Genomic DNA, 15,016 nt, shown 5'->3' with positions numbered 1-15,016 from the left:
GGTGGCATCCATGAATTCCACCAACTGTGGATCGTTTAGTGCTATAGTATTTAATTTCTTTTTCTTCTTTCTTTCTTTTTTTTTTTTTTTGGGTGTGTTGGGTCTTTGTTGCTGAGCAGGGGCTTTCTCTAGTTGTGGAGCACGGGCTCTAGGCGCGTGGGCTTCACTAGTTGTGGTGCGCAGGCTCAGTAGTTGTGGCACACGGGCTTAGTTGCTCTGCAGCATGTGGGATCTTCCCAGACCAGGGATCGAACCCTTGTCCCCTGCATTGGCAGGCAGATTCTCCACCACTGTGCCACCAGGGAAGTCCTGCTGTAGTATTTAGTATGGAAAAAATCTGAGTTTAAGTGGACCTGTGCAGTTCAAACCCATATTGTTCAAGGGTGGGCTGTATCCCTTTACTGGAAGGTCATATTATCATCTGATCACAAACTTGAATCATGTCATAACTTGTCCAGCTACCTAGTGTTAGCAGAAATAAAGACTTCATATAAGGCATTCTGAAACCCAAAGGATTGTTTTTGACAGAATTCTTCAACAAGCCATGGCATATACAGTGATTTTTCAAAGGACCTTTGCAAACAATATCTTACGACAACCTTAAGGGCTAAGCAGGATGGACATTGTAACCCTTGCTTCTAGATGAGGAAACACAATCACATAAATGTTTCAAGTTCTCTACAAAGTCTCATGGGAGACTGAAGGGAATAACAAGGCTAGCGTCCTGGATTCTGCATTATTTTCTTGTAAAATTGAAGCTCGAAATGATTATCAAAATGTTATTTCCTCAATCCTATGGGTAGCCTGAGTTGCCATAAGATCTGTGTCTCTGTAGTGTACAGTTGGTAAATTTTTGTCCCTTTCTACTTTTCAGACCTAGACAATATCAGAAACATACCTATTTATGGAAACACGCTAGGAACAGTCCTAAGAAGAAATAAAATGTTACCTGATCTTGGTGCTACAAAAGAGCAATATTTTAAATAATACACTCAATCTAATTGCTCACTAGATCTATCAAAGTAAAATGTAGATCTGTTGCAGTTTTTAGGGAACACCTTTGTCTTAGTACTAGTAGGAAGACTGCTCTAGAAGGTAGTCCTAAAACACATCTACGGCTCAGACACATGAGAAAATGATTTCCCAGGCTTGCAAATAGTTCAGGAGGGCACCAGGTTGGCAGGGGGTGGGAGGAGGTGAGGAGAGTAGGCTCACACAAGGCCCTGAACACAAGGTCTCCGAGGTACCCTACATGAGAAACAGCAGATGAAGGAAGCTTGAAAAGACAACAGAAGGAGTCAGAAGTAGAAGAGAGAGAAGGGAAGGACGGTAAGGTTCAAGCAGAGCAAAGTTGCCCCTTGCATTTGAATTGTCTCTGCTCTGGGAACAGGGAATGGAACATCACTAACCTACACAGCAGATGACTTAGAAAGGCAGCCCAGGGTGTCCTGGGTGCGGGCCATGCCTCGCATGGCTTTTCAAGACTTCTGCAAGTTGTCTCATGAGGGAAATTCCTGCTGAATGGGTTCCTTGGTCACATGCCCAAACCCCTCGAGAATCCTTTTCCTTTGTGCAGTGACCAATAACCTTGACTTTTTAGAACCAAGTGAGGGAGGAGGGGCCAGAGAAGCCACCTGCTCATGATCCCAGATGGCTCATGTAGGACGATAAGGATTGCAGCCATGGACAGCAAATATCCCGAGTGTAAACCCAGAGCTCTGTTTTCCTGGTGAATCTTATTCTGAGCATTCTCCACATGCCTTGATTTGATTCCTTCTAGGATATCATTTTCCACATTTAACTTTTCTGGCCCTGTTGGGAAGTGGAAGGAGGCAAGAAGGCATTGTATATAAACTGTTGTTTAACTGGATGAGCCCAGTCAATTGATATATTGAAGATGTAGCAAAAATATGCTAGTAAAATTATACCTTTTACTACACACTATCGTATCTATTAATGCTAAAGAGTGGAAACAGTGTACTTCTTCCTCAGCATGCTTTTATTCTATGGAGCACTAAGCACAGCATTCCTCTATTTGTTGTCAATATTGTCATTAGTCCCCAACTTAGAAAGACTTCACAGAATAATTTGTGCTTCTATTAAATTATTGATGGAAAAATAGCTTAAGACCAAATACTCTCAAACCCCAATTATAGCTAAATCATTGGCTTACATGGTGATTTCTCATAGGGTTTTTATAAATAAAGCTTCCCTTTGTTTTTACAAAAACCTTAACAGGGAGTTAGGGTAACCAGGTTATCCCAGGTTTATAGATGAGGAAACTGGAGTTGGTAATGTTTGAGGGTCTTTTATGGAGAGTAAAAGGCAGAGCCAGGTAGGAACCCAGCGTTACCTGCAACATGACATTGGCGTGTATAGTGATATTTGAAAACATCTTCACAAATAAGGTATCATTTTATGTTTACAACAACCTAAAAGGTAGGTCAGAAAACTGTTGTTCCCTCATTTCACAGATGAGGAAACTCCAGCACATAAACATTTAAGGATCTTTACACATCACATATGGACAATTATTGGAAGAGTCAGAACTAACAACCTGGACTCTTAGCAAAAATTCATAATCGTTTATTCAAAATCTTTAAAGCCAGATGTAAGGTATAATGTTTTATTATTTTAGAAAGACAGTGTGGTGTATATCCTATTTGTTATAAAACACTCCAGTAGGGTCTGGGACAGAATCTCATTCTCCAATATACTGTATCAGTGTTCCTGCAGCAAATGGTGCGAATTCACAACAACTGTGATAAATATTTTATTGGACTCATGGCAGCTGAAGTCCAGATTCATTACCAAACTAGTTAGTACAAACCTGTGAAAAAATATTGGCTTTCAAAACTTCTTTGACTTTGTAATTAGGGCTAAAGGACTGGGGGGGGGGGCCTTTGCTCCATTTGGTAGAGCTCACTTCCTTTAGACAGGAAGAGACAGAAATGATCATCATTGTGTCTTTATAGTCCAAATCCTGTCTACAGTGTGAGTAGTCATAAGATTTACTACTCTTTTAGATATAGATTACTGGTTGTATTTTCCTTTCCTTCCTAGATCCTTGGGATATTGAAAACACATCAATTTGCAGCATGAGCAACAGGAAAAGACGTAAGAACAATCAAAACTCTTGCTGTAACAAATATCTTTCTTTGCTACAAAAGCTTCATTCAAATTTTTGGTAATATCCTTTAAAATAAAATGATAACTTTGTTGGCATTTTAGATGATTCACATTATACATGTTGAATTAGGTGAGCTGGGCTAATTGATGTTACTTGTAGGCCTCAAGAAGTTCAGTGTCACAAGTGCAGTACAGGTTTATTCTTCACTCACATAAAAGGATAAAGTGGTTCCCAGGGTGGAGGGGTGCTCACTGAGGGCCCAGCTGATGGAGGCTCTGACATCTTGAAAATGTTGCTTCCATGGTCCTCCTGGATAAGAAACAAAGTGGAAGCAGAAGTATGTGCAGACAAGAGGAAAGGGTAAAGAATAGTGACCAAAGCGAGTGCCTTCCATGGCAAAGTTGTGTCCAGTCCCGGCCTTGGGGGTGGTCCCTGGAGCAACCTTGACCAGGAGGTCAGATGGAGCCGTAGGGGGCCTGGTGGTAGGAATATTCCTACCTCTTCTACATAAGCTTCCCCTTTCCAGATTTCCTTTTAAAGGACTCCATGCTGTATAGGTCCTAGGACACAGGCTGAGACTGTAAAGGAATTTTACTTCTTTCTGCAGGGATCAGCAGTGGTGACACTTCAGAACTGAGTAACGAAGATGAGCTTCAGGAAACGTCTAGCTCAGTCCTGAGAAATGGGTCAGGTAAAGAAGATTAGGATGCCAAGCCTTGGCCTGCAGAATGTCAGGAATGAAAAGACACTGTTTCCTGGTGCATTTTATTCTGAGACCTTGACTACCTTGTATCCAGTTAATCCTGGGAACTACTTTTCGGATTTTAGAAAATGGAAAGAGGCAGGAAATTATTATAAATTCATGTTTAATAGAATGACTCATATTCACTAAATGTATGTAATTTTATATTCCTATCTTAGCAGAAATAATCACCAAAATGATGGTCTCTTTTTAAACACTTACTGTCATGCCTGCTAACGCTAAGATCCTAGATTTCTATAGTGATATACGGTTGACATTAATGTCATTTGTAATCGTAAAAGCCTCAAAAGACAACTGGTCCTTCTGTGTAATTATAGACAGAAATAAAAGCTTCAGATCAACCATTCTCAAACTTTAGTATAGTTTGTGACAGATATTCATCACATTGTAATTTGATTGTACCATGATATTTTAAATTCCTTTGGCAAATAATATCTTACTCTGTTATCACAAAATCTTTAAGTCTTAGGAAGGCTAACTCTTGCTTCCTCATTTTAGGATGAGGAAATAGATGTACAAATGTATAAGGGTAAAAAAGGGTGACTATTTTATGTAACCGGCAGGAAGATAAGAGCTGTGTCACATGATCAGAGACCAAAGAGGGGATATGAGGGACCTGGCATATTCACAGGGGAATGTATCAGTGCCTGATGCAAGAAGACTTATTTAGCAACAATAATAAATACATATGTGTATATATATATATATGTGTGTGTGTGTGTGTGTATACATATACATACATATATACATATATATGTATATATATTGGTAGGTATATAATCACCAGTATTGGTGTGGATTTTGAAATATATATTCAGATTGAGAGGGAAAAAGCAAAAACCATAAAGAAACAGAGAGGGTAGGAATGGAACAAGTTGTATGATATACAGAACACCTAGAAGGATAATGCCAAAAAGGATGAACAGAGAAATAAAAAAGAACAGATATTAAGAGTATAACTGATGAAATGAGAGAAATCAACACAGAAGTTAAGAGAAATCAGGGACAGAGAAGTTCACAGATGGGCAGAAAAATTGAAGAAAAGGAGGAGGAGAAGGTGTGGCTAGATTGAAAGAGACAGAGAAAATCTCTGTTGGATATGAGGTGTAGTCATTGGACAGGTGCATTTTTCTTCAGCCCATCTGAGCTTCGAACATAGATCAGCATGACCACATCAAAGTCTGTTTCCTGGTCTCCATCTACAGTCTGCTGTTTCCTTATTTCCCTTCAATGTCCTGTGGATTCAAAGCTCTAAAAATAAATAGAGGAAGAGACTCAGAAGAGATGCCAATCTATTAGCATGTGATAGAAAAGCCAATTGTGATACTAGTTCTCAGTTATCTTTGTTTTACTTTCTGCACAGAGGAAAAGCTCTTCCTTCTTTACCTATCTCTCCCCCAAAACATTGCCATACATGCACACACCAATACACATACTCATATACAGACAGGCCTGTGCACAGATTTGGACTGTTTTCAACAGGTTTGAAGGAGCCAAAAGAGAAAGAAGAGCTCAGCTTCTGGGTGGAGGGAGGTGAGGCTAAGTGGATAATGCAAGGAGAAATAATTGAAAAATTAGGCTGAAAAGAGATCTGAGTAAGTTTCTTCAAATTAAAAGATATCTGAGTAAGTGTCAAGTTTTCCTAAGTGGACATGAGATCCAAATATCACGAGATTGGGAAGTTTTGTAGAGGAAGATGGATAATTTTCAAGATACCTCTAGGAAGTTCACCAGAAACATGATAATAAGTCTGTGACTGATGGACAGTCCTGTGATGTAGAAAGCTCATAGAGAACTGGCAGAAGTAATAATAGTCAATAGTGTGGTCAGTGTCAAAAAAGCAGGCAGATGGTGACAATGAAAGAGGTAAACTGTGAGATGAAGCCAAATGTGGTTGAAGAAAATATAGATAAACACAAAGATTGTAATTTTTTTAAGCCAAAAGATCAAGATAAGATTAAGAGAAACAAACTGAAGCAAAAAGAAAACAGAAAGTGATGTGACAATATAAAGAGGAGTGCTTCAACGGTAAAACTAGATCCAGAGACAGAAGCATAAAGAACTAGACAAAATGAGATACATACAGGAAGCAATCAATGGAGAGGAATAAAGATGAGGCAGAGATAACTGCATAGATAAAGGGTTAAAAGATGAGGGAAAAGTGGTAGAGAGAGAAAAGGGCAGTGTAAAAGAAAGAAAGGAGAGAGATGGAGAAATTGTGGGATCTGAGATGACCATGAGACAAAAGCAACATTGGCACAAGGGGTGGTTCACACTAGCAGTGAGTTTTCAGGGTAAGGTGTCCCCAGGTATCAAAGTGGCTCCTGTAACTCACCCAGATTACAAGGTACCTCACCAAAGGGCTTTCATGTACTCTTAGGGTTTCAATCACCATCTACAATCTAATGGTTCCTAGACACACATTTCCAGCCCAGCTCTGCCTTCTAAGCTTCCAAACTCAATTATCCAAGTGTCAGAAAGGCCTCTGGCTAAGGTCCTGAAGGTTCTAGACTTCTCCACTTAGATGTCTCTCAGACTCAACACTTTTTAAACTGAGCACATCATCTTGCCCCCTAAAGAAAGCATCTACTCCTTCAGTGTTTGCTATCTCTAAACCACTTATTAACTGACTCATTCTTTCAAGTTGAAACTCTCAGAGTCATCCATGACACAGCCATCTCCTCAATTGATGTACCCCATCTGTCACCTAACTCTATCAATTATTCCTTTTATATGTCTCCACCCTGTCCATTTATTTCCATCTCCATGCCAGCACTCTCGTCCATATCTATATCACTTCTCACTTGAACTAGGTCTACAGGCTCCTTATTTGTCCTCCTTCTCATACTGTTCCCACCAAACACATTCTAAGTGATTTAGCTAAATTGATCTTTCAAAAATGCAATTATGTTCATGCTGATTTCCTACATAATAGCCAAATATCATTTAATTTTCTTTAGGAATAATTTAATTCTTCTTCATGTGATCTCCAAAGCTCCATACCTGAGGCTCCTGCTTCTTTCTCCATTCTCACCATTCCCTCTCATTCTCTCACTCTGTGTTCAGACACACTAAACTCCTTTTGGTTACTTGTATTTGCTGAATCCAGACCTTTGCACATGCTTCTTCATCCATCTGGGACTATCATCTTAGTCACCTTTCTCCCTAATCTGGTTAACTACTGCTTCCACGATACCTCCTCCAGAAGAGGTCCCTCATCTCAAACTCTGCGAGTTCCTCCTGCCTTCTGCATCCCCAGAGTATCCTGTACAATCTGTGTCCTAACATTCTCCACTTTCCGTATTCCAACATTTGGAATTTGTCTCCTAAAAATTAGTTTCTTATAGTATTTACATGAGAATATCTATAAAAATTATTTTAATAATTGAATTATGTATATACGTATAAATGTAATAAATAATATTCCTGGAAAAGAATAATGTCACATAAAAGTAAGTACAAATGTATATAAAAACGTCATTAATGGATGGATGGGAAAAGCATATAAAGAAAAAATAGTAAAACAAAGATACCTATTTTGGGCAAAGGGGAAAAGAGAAAAGGCAGATTAAAAGGAAGGGACAAGGACAGTGAGAAGCAACAAAAGAGAAAGCGACCTCAGAGGTAGGGTCACGCTGTGATGTAGGAGTCCGTGAAAGGTGGCTGGTCAGAAGTGAGGGGAGGGGTGCAAATGAAAATTCTTTACAAATCTTTACAAAATTCTTTACAAATCATAACTTAGGAACAGAGCTCCAAGGACTTGAGAAATGTTCCCGTGTCATGTGTTTTTCAAAAAGTGTGTCTAGAAGCCAAGAAGCAAGGACTGAAAGTAGCCAAGCATTGACATGGTGGGTAAGGACACCGAAGGTCAGGGTAGAGGTGGTTCAGCAGACACCATAGACCCTGGGGGAGATGTGGTAAGTGATCGGTGTTCAAGGAGAACTCCTACCAGCTCACAACAGGGGGCGGGCCAGTTATGGAAGGTGAAGGTCACAGGGCCTGTGCTGCAGGATTTCAGGAGTCTGAAATCAGAGCTCCAGTTCCTGATGCACTTGACTCTAAGCATACTTTGACAAGGAGTACATCCAGTCTATGTCAGAATCCCATTCCCCTCTTCATTTGCTTGAACTGACCCATTGGGGAACTGCAGGGAGAAAAGAATTCTGTTTAACAGAATGGGTCCTGTTGATTATACATGGATGATGTCGTTGAAATACACTGGTAAAAATGGCAGTACCGTGGAGCAAAGAAATAAAAGTGCTCTTCTGATGGTAGATAATAGTGTCACTTTGTCAAAACCTTGGAAAGGCCTCAAAAGACAAATAAACGGTCCTTTGCCCTGACAGGAATAAAAGACCTCAGACAACTATTCATGAACTCACCATATAGTTTTGAAGGATGCTCTCTGGCATGTTACTGATTTATACAATGATTTCTCATTAGCTTTTGCAACTAAGATCTCATTTAATCTTCATAAGAAATTTAAAACCTGAACAGCCTAACTGTTGTTATCCCTGTTTCATAAATGAGGAAACTGATGCACATAAGTAGTGAAGAGAGTTTTCAAAGTTTTACAGTTTTTTACAGTTTCAAAATTTTTAGTTTCTGACCACCACCTGTTACTTTCTAGATACCACGGATACTGGAAGCAATTCTACTTTGGGAAAACACAGTGAGAAAAGAAGTAAGAGTGCATAAGAATTTACTCGATTTTCATGTTACAAACCAACTATTTTTTAATGCTAAAGTTTATTATTTTCTATACCTTTAATAAGACAAAAAATTAATGCCTTTTAAAGTAACTAGTTTTTCAAAATGTTCATATCTTCACATTGCTTTTTATGCTGATTTTAAAATATGTTCCTTATGAACACTGTTATATATCTTTCCAGAATTTTTCTATGCATGTGTTAACACATTTTGCAACGTAGTTTTATTTATCTAAATAGGATAATTCTATGCATACTTTCTCTCTTAAAATTATTATATCATACCTAGAAAATTAAAATATTTAACATTTTAAATTGAACTACAAAAAGTCTTTTTAAGGGATGCTTTAACATGCACTATTTTCATTTTTAGTGTGGTTGAGTATTTTCCATTTGTTATTGGTCATTGGTTTTTCTTCTTCATAGAACTCTGTCATAGAATGCTCAGTCATGTTGTGGTGTTTGTATTTTTCTTACCATGCTGAATGAATATAGAAATCTTTATATGATATACATGTACATTAAATCTTGATTCTATATGTTCCTAACATTTTGTCCCATTTGTTGTTTTTCTTTTATGTTTGTTAATGGAATATTTTGTCCTAGAGAAGTTATACATTTTTAGGAATCAAATTTGTTAGCTTTTTTCTCTCTAGTTCTTTGGTTTCCTATCATATTTACAACAGCTTCTAGCTGAAGATTTTAAAAATATTCTTCTATATTTGATGCTAGAATATTTGAAGTACCTTATCATTTTTAATATTTACATCCAAAACCCTGTGAGTTTTGCCTATTTGTGTATATGTGAGGTGAGAATTTAAAAAATATTCCTTACACTATTACATTATGATTTCAGTCACCACTTTGATCACACAGTGTCTTTGCTTGTCTATATATTAGTTTTTCTTTTACAAGAAAATTGCAGAAGATAAAGGAGAGCTCAGAAGTAGCACCAGACTGATGATTCACTGGGGGTGAATTTTAAAATTAACTCAGGAAGATTCCTCCACTCCCTTCCCAAGTTCATTGGAAGTTCTAATTAGAAATATGTTGAAGTTGCAGATTAATTTGGGGAGAACAAAGACTTATACCCATTTATTCACATCTTATTCAGTGTTCTTCTACTAAGAATTTTCATACACCTTAAAAAATTTATATGCCGAAGCCATTTGTTTCTCTCTATGAATATCTTTTTTTCCCATTACAAAATAGCTGGAATAAATTTAAGTGAGACAAGACTCTCAAAATCTTTACTTAAATAGGAAATCTATGGTCATTTTATTAGCCACTTGCATATGAGGAAATCAGAATGCCAAGGATCTTCTTCTGATTCAATATAAAATCTTACAAGCATCTGTATAGTTTAAGGATCCAAATGTCACTTAAAATATTATAGCCAGGCCCCCAAATGATCAAGCCAATCAATCAGAATTAAGTTTCTGAAGAAATTGTCTTCATAAGAAATGGCAATAATTTCAAATGTGGGAGTTATTACAACACCCCTTCAAATAACTCTTTCAAGGACAAGTTTATATTACAGAGAACAGAACAAATTGGTAATGGTTACAAACAGACACTTCTCCATATTTTATGAGACTTATCTTCTTATGAAATTTCTCAATTTAATACTGTCAAATCAATTCTTTATGTTAGTTTTGTGGTACAGACTGCTCTCTCTCCTTCTACAGCTATGGTTTGAGGGGACTTTCCCTCCTTTTTCTGTAATTCTGTTAGTTATGAAGACTTATATTTTTAAAATCTGGTCTCTGGAATTTGATTAGTTAGCCTTGTAAGAAACGCAGGCCCATAGAGTTGGATTGTGTTGGCAGAAATAGAGAAAAAAGGACCTGGAAAGTATTTTAAAAATAGTAAAATAAGATGTATATAAATTTTTCTACTTCAGCCTCCCATCTTGTTGCTAAATCTGAATCAGCTTGTGATCTTTATCATTTTTTTTCAAATTTCCTTTCTTGCCTTCACCTACATACATAATGTGAATGATTTGTTCAGCATTTACATGAGGATGTTTACGATATCTTTTTTTAAAACTATATCTTAAATTTAATAAGCATTACTACTTATAGGCTAAATATTATTACCAGTATCATTAAAATACTTTCTACAGTTTTTCTTTGATCTCCAAATACTGAGGACTCTTCTTTATACACGTTCTATTTACCAGACCTCATCCTATGGGCCTCATCCCACTTCAATTTTCACGGCTCGATTTACCCATTTCACACTCTCAAACTTCTACAACTTCTCTTTCCTGGAAAATCAGACCACATCTATACTAATGACTGCTAAAACCCAGTCTTCCTTCATGGTACCCATTTTGGGTGAAGATATACAAACAGACTTCAAAACTGAGCATCATTACTGGTGTAGCATGGGGATTTGGCATAATGGAAGGAAAAACCAGATTTGGGATATCCCACAGAACAGAGGTATAGAAGGCTTTAGCAGAGAGGCCAAGATTTTGAAAGACTTTGGCCAAGCTTGTGCTCATGCTAAAGACTGGGTAGAATTCTGTTGGCTGCATATGAAGTTCCCATAGCTCGTCCTATAATGTGGCAGGATAATTCACAGTGACCCCTGCTTCCAGAGAAGAAAGAAGTGAACCCAGAGCTTCCCTTTCTTAAAAACTCTGAGTTTCACCCAGAGGCAAAGAGTCAAGGGTCTCATTTGCAGCATAACCCAGGGTCCGGTCACAACAATGGTTCCCAGTGACACATATACTTGTTGACACAGCCCCGCAATCTAGCAACCTTACATGCTAAATGCAACGTGGGAACCTCCGTATTTTTCCACCATGATGAAACAGAAAAGTACTAATTCCACAAGGTTAGACCAGTGTCATACCCCAAACACTTGGAATGATTTCCTCCTCTGTCTGTCCTTGCCCCAGGTTAAAGTTCCTAGCATCAAAGGAATTCCTTCCTCCTGCTGTGTGGCAGGTAAGAAGAGAGTCTGCATTAGAAATAGTTAAGCTTCTGCATACTGATGCATCCAAGAATGTGTAGGATAGTAACTTAAATGAATAAATTAATTCTATCAGTTTGTGAAAAGTTTAATCCAAATATATGATGGTATACTTAAAGCCAAAAAAAGACATTAAAATAAAGGGAGGGATAAAGAAATGTCAGCAAACTACAATTAGAAGGTTGGTAATTTTTCGTAGTTAGTTCTTTGTCATGGATAGTGACGTAGTAATCGATGTTGTTGGCTAATGAGGATTCTCTGTAGATCTCATTGTGAGGGTGAGGCTGCCTCTACACCACAGGCTCCCAAGAGGACTATACAGATTGACCATAGATGAGCGGCTCTGCTGACCTCATGGGTGAGGCAGGCGTAGGCAGCAGGTGTGGAGAGCAGTGTGCATGGGGAGGCAAACATCTTCCCAGGAGCCTGGGCATTAGACCTGAAGGGATCTGTCCCTAACAGGCTGGTTTCTCCAGTCAAGAGGATGAAGCTGGTGCAGCGTATCAGAGGGTGGCATGATCATGGTCTTTCTGACTGGGAGGTCATTGGTTGCCTCTTGCTTCATAACACCTGGCAAGCCTTGGCATCACTGTGATCAGGTGAGTAAGCTGGGAGAACCTGATGCACTCTCTTGTCTTCTGGAGCATCACGGTCTCCTACTTGCTAATAGCTCCTTCCTGGTCATTTGTTGGTGATGTTGGTGACAGTGTCGATAGTGGTGGTTCTATTGGTGGTGATGGTCCCTTCATGGCTTCCTGATATCTACATGTTGGCATGTACCAGAGATTTCATCCCTAGGGATTACATCCGGTCTGGTAGCTATAAATTCCATCAATATGTTAATGACTGCCAATTACACTTCACCTCCTTTGATGCCTCTATTGAACTGCCAAGTCATAAGTTCAACTTCTTACTCCAGACTTCCACTTGGAGTCTCAAATTTGACACATGAAACAGATTCCTTTATTTCACTTCCAAAGCTGTCATCCACCACCACTCACCCTTATCTCAGTAAATGGCACTAATTCTACTCAGTTGCTTGAGCCAAAAGTATAGAAGATGTGTTTGATTCCTCCCTTTTTCCTAACCCCCACCCCACACTCATTCATCAAGTTTCAAAACTATATATATATATTTTTTAAAAAGAACCAAATAGAAATTCTGAGATTGAAAAGTATAATAAATGAAATAAAAAACAATGAAAAAAGTGGGTGAACTCTGAAAATAATTGCGTGTGTGCGTGTGTATACATATACAGCCGGTTCTCATTTTTCATGGTATATAGGTTTCATGAATCACCCCAAACACAAAAATAGCTAATCTTGTACCTTTGCTCCCAGGAGAAATACAGGGTTTGGTTCCTGTGAGCCTCTGGTCACATTTTTGTAAACCAATAAATATATATATCTTTGTTTTATGAGTGTTTCTGTTTAAAGACACCTAATTTAATATATACGTTGATTCATCAATGTTGAACTCACAGCCGACAGCACTATATCTCATGCCTGATCGGAGCTTATCTAACACACAGATTTTCTCCATAAGTCACATCACTGTCTTAGGAACACTAGACAGCACTTCAGCACTAGGCTTGGGGGCCATTTTAAGCAGCAAAATCACCAACAGAAAACACAAAAGTGAGAAAAACATGGAACTAAATAGTCGGCAAAAGGAAACTTGTTTACAGAATAAGCTGAAACAAGGAGACAGAGCATTGCCTTGTTCAACCTCATCTGGGAACAGGTGCGGCCGGCAACTCAGATTTTTCACTACTCTGTGCATCACCATGAATGACCATGAAAGTGCCCTGAGCACTGATTTGGGGGTTGCAAATAAACTTTAGGGAGTGGGTGACTTCACAGATATGGAATCTGTGAATAATGAAAATTGGCTGTATGTATACATATTTTCATTCTTTCTAGAATTATTTTAAATTAAATAATACATCTGTTCTCATAGGCAACATTTTATTATTGTTGTTTGCCAGATAGCCTGCAATTTGGATTTATATTTACTCTTTGACCCAAGAGTTACTTAAGAGAGGGTGGGAGAAACTGTGCATTCTCTATTTCTATTTTCTGGGTATGGAGTTGAATACGTATCAATAATATCAACCCTGTTAAAACATATTATTTGAGTCTTTCATAGCCTCCTCATTTTGTCCACTTGATCCACAAGTCCACTTGTGGACTGAGGGACATAACAATAAAATTGTCTGCTAGTAGAGTGTTTTTACCTCTCATGGCATTTCCTGTATTTTCTACTTGCTTAAAACTTTTTGGCCTGAATCACACTTTCTTTGAAATTCAGATCATGACTTCCTGGTTTCTTTTTGTTGATGTATGCTGAATATACCTTTGTCTATACATTTATTTTCAACATTTAAAAATATGTTTTTACTTGAGTGTTTTGTATATGGTTAAAAGTTGGGGTTTACTTTGTAATTTAATCTCAAAATATTTTATTTAAATAAGTGAATTAAGTCCATCTATTTTTATTTTTAGGACCAAAGTGTTTGAACTTGTTCCTGTCATATTAATTTATATTGTTGATTCATCTTGTTCTAGTGTCTTAGATATTAAAAATGCCAACACTCTGCATTCTGTCTTCAATGCATTTATGTGCATGTATGTACTTGTGATACTTAGGAAGGTTTGCATTTTTGTGGTAGTGGTTACAGCTGGGCATATGACTACTTAGCTGAGACTAACCCTCCCAGCTTTCCCTGCCCTGCCAAGCGACTATGGCATCTGAGTAGAAAAAATGTGAGCCTCTTTTGGGTCTTTCCCTTAAAAGAAATGAATGGTTGAGCCCCTGCTCATTTCCCATATTTCCATTGGTTAGGAGTATATACTTCTGATACTTACAAAGGTTTGTACTTTTGTTATAGTGATTACTCTTAGAATTACCTTTATGTGATTGATACCTTTGGTCCTCTCTTTAGACAGAACCCATTAATTTCCCACCCAGGAGATTTATAAAATTAGTGTATGTCCTATTTCTCTTTCCCCTCTCACCCAATTTAGGCCATGATGTTCCCTTTATTTTTACCTTTTAGCTATTAAATGTGCTTTATATTTATCCTTTATTTATCCAAATAATACCCTTTGACTCCTAGCTGTAGAACAAACTATGACCTTGCCCTACCACCCATATTTCTCCCTTCCTCCCAATTTTTTTTTATATTATATCATTTCTATATTGTAAGGGTATATACATTTATGCCCTGGTCTGTCACCTCATCTCCATTTTTATTTTAATCCTTTTGCCAAAATTTTTCCAGTCCTGTCTTGGTTTGCTGAAGTGGATCCTCTAGTAGTCTTCTCAAAGGAACAAGTACTCATAGGAACAGAATTTCCAGAATTTCCTTATTCAAAAGTATTTGTTTTTATTATTTATACCTGAAAATAATTTGCTCACTCTTTACTTCTA

General features: G+C 37.9%; 1 protein-coding gene across 4 annotated transcripts in view; it reads left to right on the top strand.

Annotated features, from left to right (window-relative positions):
* The window catches only part of SP100 (SP100 nuclear antigen), an 85,184-nt gene that overhangs the window by 47,271 nt on the left and 22,897 nt on the right, over positions 1-15,016 (top strand). For all 4 annotated transcript variants that reach the window (XR_003793823.1, XM_029224520.1, XM_029224521.1 and 1 more), the window contains 3 exons: positions 3,064-3,117; positions 3,738-3,821; positions 8,524-8,577. Coding sequence is in view for 3 of the 4 variants with exons in the window: in XM_029224520.1 (XP_029080353.1) it covers positions 3,064-3,117; positions 3,738-3,821; positions 8,524-8,577 (192 nt within the window). In the remaining variant the exon portion in view is untranslated. The remainder of the gene's footprint in view (positions 1-3,063; positions 3,118-3,737; positions 3,822-8,523; positions 8,578-15,016) is intronic.

This window comes from Monodon monoceros, unplaced genomic scaffold (assembly GCF_005190385.1).
Source record: "Monodon monoceros isolate NGI ecotype Baffin Bay Population unplaced genomic scaffold, NGI_Narwhal_1 Super_Scaffold_16, whole genome shotgun sequence".
NCBI lineage: Eukaryota > Metazoa > Chordata > Mammalia > Artiodactyla > Monodontidae > Monodon > Monodon monoceros.
The sequence above is the reverse complement of the archived record's forward strand: the minus strand, read 5'-3'. Positions and strand labels throughout refer to the sequence as shown.